Source organism: Boleophthalmus pectinirostris, unplaced genomic scaffold (genome assembly GCF_026225935.1).
Source record: "Boleophthalmus pectinirostris isolate CB_2022bp ecotype Guang Dong unplaced genomic scaffold, ASM2622593v1 HiC_scaffold_21, whole genome shotgun sequence".
NCBI classification, from domain to species: domain Eukaryota; kingdom Metazoa; phylum Chordata; class Actinopteri; order Gobiiformes; family Gobiidae; genus Boleophthalmus; species Boleophthalmus pectinirostris.
Genome location: NW_026571175.1, coordinates 2,479,810 through 2,488,257, shown reverse-complemented (window position 1 = coordinate 2,488,257; position 8,448 = coordinate 2,479,810). Strand labels below are relative to the sequence as shown.

At 41.2% G+C, this 8,448-nt stretch overlaps 1 protein-coding gene across 1 annotated transcript in view; it reads right to left on the bottom strand.

The window, feature by feature from the left end:
• myo1g (myosin IG) overlaps positions 1-3,089 on the bottom strand; it is a 93,325-nt gene extending 90,236 nt beyond the window's left edge. Inside the window, exon 1 of the mRNA XM_055156939.1 lies at positions 2,887-3,089. Within this exon, the coding sequence (XP_055012914.1) occupies positions 2,887-2,981 (95 nt within the window). The 5' untranslated portion in view covers positions 2,982-3,089. The remainder of the gene's footprint in view (positions 1-2,886) is intronic.
• Between the last annotated feature and the right edge of the window lie 5,359 nt (positions 3,090-8,448).

Below are 8,448 nucleotides of genomic sequence, written 5' to 3'. Positions count from 1 at the left end.
GACATCACGACTTGGACAACTAGACAGACTAATAATAAAGAGTTAGTCAACCATGTGAGTGAAACAAAACACAACTCCAGGTGTGTTTTTGAAGAGGAAACAGCATTAGAACATGATTTAAAGCTCACAAGAGTCAGTTTTGTGTAATGTAGGAGCTTTAAAACTGAGAAAACTAAAAAATGAACGCAAAAATCTCACATACTTCTTAAAATAAATATAAGTTTACCGTATTTTTTGGACTATAAGTAGCACTTTTTTTCATGGTTTGGGTGTTTCCTGAGACTTATACTCCAGTGCGACTGACAGCCACGAGACGCTCTAGTCTTGTGTATCAGTTTTCTGCACGTCTCTTGTAGAAAAAGCCGCTGGCCTGCTGCAAATAGTGAAATATTCAGTCGAAAACGGTAATCGAGCGGCAGAAAGAAAGTTTGGAGTGAGTGAGAAACTGCAACTTTCCTGGAAGTCATTGGATGGATCGACAAAGCCTGGATTTCAGTGACAACTGAAGTTGCGCGGAGTTGTTCAGAAGTGACACCGAGGATGAAGAATTGAATGGATTTAGTGATTTGGAGTGAGATGGAGAGTTTGGTAAACTTTTTCTGTTCTGTTGTTTATGTTATAGTTTATCTGAAGAACTGTTCATATGTGACGTTAACAGTCTGTTGTTTGTTCTATTGGCCTGTCGACAAACTGAATTTTCTCCTCGCCATGGATTCTACCTGGACGACTGAGGGATTCTTCACACATGTTTGTTCTATTGTTCTTACTAGAACTTGACTTTCAAGATGAATTGTTGGTTCCTAGTCCCTGATTTTATAAAATTAATTCCCCCCATAAAGTGCGACTTATAGTCTGGTGCGATTTATAGTCCAAAAAATACAGTACGCACAAGATTAAGATTAACCAACATAAAGTGCAAAATTCCATACAAGAGGAAAAATTATAGTGCTTGTGTGTGTTCTGTGACATTTTGGACATTTTAAATCACAATATTTATCTAAAATGACTTGAAAATGTGTTGATTTCCGTGTTAGAAAACTGTGGTGTCAAGTGGGAGCTGACACCACCATAAACGTCATGACAACAAAGCACCGCATGCTGTGGGCTCCTCCGATGGATAACTGCACATCACACTAGAGCAGGGTGTTTTGTTGTTTGTTTGTTGTTTTTTTTTACATTTTTTTAACATTTGGACCAAAAGACCATTTGCCCAATCCTACGTGAGTCACCGATTAAGAATATAAAAGTGGAGAACAAGTCAGTACAGAGCTGCTGAGGCAAAATGTGTCTTGAAAAAAGTGATTAAAGACGACTCAAACATGCACGAATCTCTCCAGATACTGGCCTGACAATGCAGTCCTAATCTCTAAATAGTGATTAGACATTTTCTGAATGTGTAATATACAAGGAACTGGAGGGATGGCACTGTCAGGCAATCCAAATACAACTCCAGAGGGTCCATGAGAAGAAAATACTACATACAATGAGAAGAAAATACTATATTACCTCCAAAACAAACATAATATACAGTGCTAAAGTTTGACTTAAAAGTCCAAAAGTACAACACATTTTCAATGAATACATTTTATAAAATGAAAATGAAAGCAAATGTTTAAAGGTGCATTGTGTAACTTGTTTGGAGATGTCTTTGCCTTGTCTAAGAATGTTCCACAGTTTTCATGAAACTCATTCATCTCCATGGAGACGAGCCGGTGACACACACTGAAATAAATGTTACACAAATAAGTTAAAGAACTTATCTGTGCTAGACAGAGGCATTTAATGTCATACTGTGGAACATTCTTGGAAAATGATAACAAATAGTATCACCATGGCGACGAGAAGGTGGACAGAATAGTTCCACAGTGCATTGCGGAACTGATTGGAGATGTCTTTGCATTGTCAAAAAATGTTCCACTATTTTCATTAAACTCATCCATCACCATGGAGATGACCACATCGAAATAAATGTTACACAGATAAGTTAAATGCCATACTGTGGAACATTCTTGAAAAATGAACAGTATCTCCATGGAGACGAGAAGGTGACCAGAAAAGTTCCACAGTTCATAGTATAATTTGTTTGATGTTATTACCTTGTCTAAAAATGTTCCACAGTTTTCATTAAACTTATCCGTCGCCATGGAGACAAGCTGTTGACAAACACAATGAAATAAATGGTGGACAGGTGACTTAAATGTCATAGTGTGGAACATTCTTGGAAAATATATAATAATAGTATCACCATGGAGACGATAAAGTAACCAGAAAAGTTCCACATTGTTCCACAGTGCTTTGTATAATTTGTTTGGAGATGTTATTGTCTTGTCTAAGAACGTTCCACAATTGTCATTAAACTCATCCATCACCATGGAGACGAGTCGGTGGCGCACACAATGAAATAAATGTTATGCAGATGTCATACTGTGGAACATTCTTGGAAAATGTTAAAAAATAGTATCACCATGGAGACGAGAAGGTGGACAGAAAAGTTCCACAGTGCGCTGCAGAACTTTTTGGAGATGTTACTGCCTTGTCTAAAAATGTTCCACAACTTGACATTAAACTCATCCATCGCCAAGCTAAACAGATAAATTAAATACTATACTGTGGAACATTCTTGGAAAATATAAAAAAATAAAATAAAATAGTATCACCATGGAGACGAGAAGGTGACCAGAAAAGTTGCATCTTTGTGTTATTATCAGCTCTCATTTTCACATTAGTTTCTCGCTTTTATAACTTTGAATAGTCATTTGCAGATCAGTAACACGTCTCCACGGAAACGAGAAGGTGGCCAGAAAAGTTCCACACTGCACCTTTAATACTGTGGCTTTAGCATTAGCTCCGTTAGCTCTTCTTCCTGTCACTTGCATCAAAACTCACCTCAGCTTCAGATTCTCCATGAACTGCTCCATCGTCACTTCATCCAACAAAATAAAGTCGGATTTCCCAAACTCCAAACTCTCCAACTCTGCCATCTTGTACTACCTAATCCTACGGATACTTCTACTTGCGCTACTGTACTACTAATACTTATACTCGTGTACTTTAAGCGGTACACAGAAGAGGAAGGAGGCTGGCAGGAGCAGAAGTATTCACAGCTGGCGGGGGTGAGGGGGCGTGGCTTTTGGGCTTTGTGGGCGGGGTTTGGGACTTGGCTGGGGGGGCGGGGCGATTTTAGGGATGTGGTTTTACAGGCTGCTGCAAGTCACCTGTCAATCAAAATGTACTCACAGGGGAGGAGGAGGAGGAGGGAGGGAGGGAAAGAGGTTAGAGAAGAGAAAGACAAACTGAGACTTCGCGACTGATGTCATGAAAGTTTTGATGATTCTCTGATTTTTTGTTCAAAACTGAGACTGTCCTGAGGAAATAGGAATGTGTGCTCGCCCTGTTCTGGTGTTTCTGTTTCACTATTTTGTCCCTAAATCAAGATACAAACACTAATAACAGACCAATCAGGTGCCTTCTTTCCCCGAGGTCACTCCCACTAGGTTTGATTGACAGCGTTGCTAATCGAACGCTCCCTCCTAAACCAGCAGCGTGGACGGGAATGGCCATTACCTTCAACAGCCTCGCTCCTGATTGGCTCTTTGGTTGCTATGGCACTAGCAGTCAGATTTCCAAATATGGAGCTTGGCTTCGGATTCGCACCTGTAACTGCTACAGCCTGGATGAGCTTCATTTGACTGGAGCAGTTCGCCATGGGTGATGTCACATTCACTTAGGCTACGTTCAGACTGCAGCCTGAAGTGACCCAAATCCGATTTTTTGGCCCCTATGTTCCTGTATCTGATCTTTTAATGACAGTCTGAACAACACAGATCTGAATTTTTCAAATGTGACCCAGGACACTTGGATATGTGCTCCTGAAACCGATACATATCTGATCTTTTGACATGTGACTTTAGTCTGAACGGCCAAAGTGCATTCATCCACCTACACGTTATCAACAAGACACAAACGTCACTATTCTGCGCTGAAGTAGACGAAAATTGTTAATGAACTCTGTGTCACTGAAGCGAAGCACATCTCCACTCACCACTCTTGGCTACATCTCCACATCCACACGTTCCGTTTAAGGACGTCGCTGCCGCTGCCCCACAAAACACCACTACCAAAAACCTCATCCTTCTCCTTCTCAATTTCCTCCTTAAAACAAGTAAGTTGTTCATGTTCTGGCTCCGGTACGAGAGGAACTTTAAAATCTCCAGGTGCTCAATGCTGCGTCCATGTTTGGACAACTTCTGTAAACACAGAGACGCTCACTGAGGTTGATGTCGTCGTGTCTCCAGTGCACATGCGGGACACTTTCAGGCTTTTTAATGTTCACACTGGAGTCACATACAAGTCACATTTGATTGGAAATGTGAACGACCTCGCAAAAACATCGGACTTCACAAAAAAATCCGAATTGAGCATTGAATGCCTGAATGACACATCGAATTTCTCCAGTGTTCGCAATCCTTCCCTATCAACACAACTTTGAGCATATTTGATTTACAGAAATGAAATTTAAAACCACATTTGCATAAACTGAGCACTCAAAAAAACAGCTCGCTATTTTCGGACTAAAGACACGACTCAGTGGAATATGAGTGTTCTTTCTGTGACAGAGGGGTGTTCTGCTGATGGTGAGTCTGTTCTGTGTTTCTGTCGTGTTGGAGATGGTTCATGTTAAACCTTTCAGAGATTATACGTCTGCAGGTCGTACACACAGACACACGTTTATATGAATGGACATATGTTCTAGCCTTTTGGCGTTTTGGCAGTGAATTACTTCGCGGCACACAGACCTATATCAGAGTATCAGTGTTTTCAGGCGTCCACACAGTGTCGGATCAGATCTGTACGAACATGAATTCGTGGGAGCTGGAGGCATCAGATCACTCCGTCTCTGGAGCTGTTTTCAGTCGAATTAGTGTGAAGGAACACTGCACCCACAACCAAAACCACTCGAGTACAAACTAGTGTGGACAGGGTCTTAGTCAAATTCTTCACACAGTCTGTGTAACTTTTTAGGGATATCACACACTGCAACTTTTTTTTTTTTTCTTTTTACTTAATTAAAAATGTTTTAGTGACTGAAAAACACCTGTCAGTGCTGTCCCCTTGCCGCAGACCTGACCTGTATCTTCGTCTGGTGGGGTCACCTGCTTGTCGCCATGGAGATACACACGCTTAATGCCACACTGTAACATCCCAGAGCTAATGTAGTATTTAAAAATGTGACATGATTCTCCACACAGTCTGACTTATTTGTGGGTGTAGCTATATTTGACTTATTTGTAGCCCAGTATCATCTGCAGCAGCACTTCCTGTCTGCGCGCTCTCACTTCCTGTCACCGAAGTGCTCACACTTGTTACGAAAAAGTTTCAGTTTCAGGTTTAAATCAGTCACACCTTAAAAGTTCATGTGACTCAGATGTTCCACTGAGGTGAAGACAGCACAGAACTGTACTCCAGTTTCACTGCAGTGTTCACATGCACACACTATATTTACATACACACACTTTATACACATACACACACTTTAGTCACATACACACACTTTATACACGTTCACACACTTTATTTCACACACTTTATTCACACACACTTTATACACGTTTTACACATACACACACACACACACACTTTATTCACATGTACACACTTTATTCACATACACACACTTTATTCACATATACACACTTTATTCAAATACACACACTGTAGGAATCACATACAGTATTTTTAATTATTCACAATCTAGAATGACCAAACAGAACAACACTGTTAGACACACACACGCACATGCACACACACACACACACACACACACACACACACGCACACACACACACAAACACCACTTTCATACTAGGCAATATGGGTGAAGTGTCTTGCCTAAGGAAACAATGACAGTTTTTGTCACTGGCGCCTCTCTGTGGCACCTGGAATTCCCAGTGTCTCCATCCAAGTCCTGACCAGGTCCAGACCTGCTGAGCCTCTGAGATCTGACAGGATCAGGTCTGACGAGCTGGTGTGATCACTGTGTTTATGTTCTATTCATCAAACGGTCTATATACGCAAAATGGACTCTCAAGAGATTTAAGTCATGTTCTACTGTTAGAGGTGGGACCAAGTCTTTGTTTTGTAAGTCTCAAGTAAGTCTCAAGTCTTTGACCTCAAGTCTGAGTCAAGTCCCAAGTCAGATACAGGCAAGTCCAAGTCGGGTCTCGAGTCACTGGCCCATAACTCCAAGTCAAGTCCAAGTCATCTGCTTTGAGCTTCAATTTCAATTCAATTTCATTTCAAGTCTTTAAACCAAACTTAGATTTTTGCAATTTATATGAATTTTTAACTAAATTGTACTTGGCCGTGGTATTTTTATATATGAGTATTTATATAAGAGTTGTAGAAATGAAAATTTTTATAATGCCTTGACAAGATCTTAGTGTGCATCATTACAGTCAGAATAGAAAGAATTTAGATTTAAAAGAGCTAAATAACGGTTATTTTGTCACATAATCTGCACTGTAATGGAATGATCATGTTCTCTGTACTTCCCTCTTTTACTGTATAGTATACCACAGTACTTCATTTTCATCCAAAGTACCAAACAGAAGTGGGAGGGACATGTTCCAGTTTGTTTCTGTAAAATTCAGCACTGCATTTATCAACTGAATAGAGAAAAGTATCTTCTAAAAACACAGATTTTTTAATGAGAAGCATTAAGTCAAGTCACCACTGTTGGGCAAGTTACTTTGAAACTGTAATGCGTTATTTATTACCTATTACTGTCATTTCAAAGTAATTCGTTACATTACAATATTACTGCATTTAAAATGTAAGGCATTACATTACTATTGCATTACTTTAAGTTACTCTCACCAAAATAACTTTTGCGCTGTATATGGACTGAACCAGGACTAAACCAGGTCTAAACCAGGACTAAACCAGAGCTGAACCAGGACTAAACCAGAAGTGAACTAGGACTAAACTAGAACTGAACTAGGACTAAAACAGGACTCACTGTCGGGACGGGCTCGAAGGTGACGCAGGAGAAAGGAGCAGCTCTGCTCCGCACCTCACGGAGGTAAGAGCGGCTGTCGTCCGATCGCTCTTTATGGACCCTGCTGCTCGGGCTCGCGGCCCTGATTTCAGCAACTATTTGCAGGTACCCGAGCCGGTGCAAGACTCTGTTACAGCGCGTAACTTCTACCTTCCTTCAGCGTGTCCAGAAGTCCAACTTTTTGTGTGATGGTTTGCATCTTCCTCTGCCATTTGGGTGCGAGCGCAGGAGCCTTTGTCGGTGCAGAACGTTTCGTCGACGTTGTGGGTTTCGTCGGGGAGAAAACTTGTAACCGTACAGCATTTCAGAATCACACTGATACAGATTGAACATGTATTTAAATTTGGCAGCTGAACACATTCTGTACTGTACTGTACAGGAGACAGGAGTCCCTTAACCAGTCAGGACGCAGCGGGAGGAACGCAATACGCATTCATACAATGTAAAAAAAAAAAAAAAAAACAGGGCATGCAAAATTGCACACAAAAAAATTATAATAAAAAATCTGCGAGACCGCGAAAAGTGAACTGCGATAGAGGGAAGGACGAGTGTAAACCAGGTCTAAACCAGAACTGACCCAGGTCTAAACCAGGTCTAAACCAGAACTGACCCAGGTCTAAACCAGGTCTAAACAGCGTGGAGTTCTTTGTCAGTCCTTTCGCCCGCGGTTACCTGAAGGTCTATGAGGGCGCATCTCCGGCGTTTCACCGCTGCTGATATCGTTGTGATTTAAGCAAATTTGTATGAAGAAAAACCCACCACTTCAATCCAGGTTAAAAAAAAAAACACTGTAACGTGTGTTACTCACATTTGTACCGAGTAAAATATTACTATTTTTTCCCCTGTAATGCCTTACATTACTGCGTTACAGCAAAAAGTAATGCATTACTGTAATTCGTTACTTTTATAACGCGTTACTCCCAACACTGCAAGTCACAGGCCTCAAGTCCGAGTCAAGATCCAAGTTATTGATCTTCAAGTCCAAGTTGAGTCCCAAGTCTTAGTCCATTTTATCAAGTCAAGTCTCAAGTCCTAAAATAAATCTCAAGTCTGACTCGAGTCTAAGTCGCAAATTGCCTCATCAGAAACAGAGCTGGACTTGTGTTTTGTTTCACTCACATATTTGAGTAACTCTTCATTATCAGTCTGTCTGCATCTATTAGTCGTCCACCTGCTCTGGATTCCTGTAAAATTCTGGATCTGATACAAGATTCTTCTCCTCACCTACAAGTCCCTCCACGCCCAGGACCAAACTTACACACCCTCCAGGACGCTCCTCCTCCTTCCTCTTCCTCCTTCTCCTCCTCCTCGTCTCAGCTCACCGTTCTCCGCTCCAGGTTGCAGAGCCTTGTGTGTCCAGGCCCCTGAGCTCTGGAACCTGCTCCCTCCAC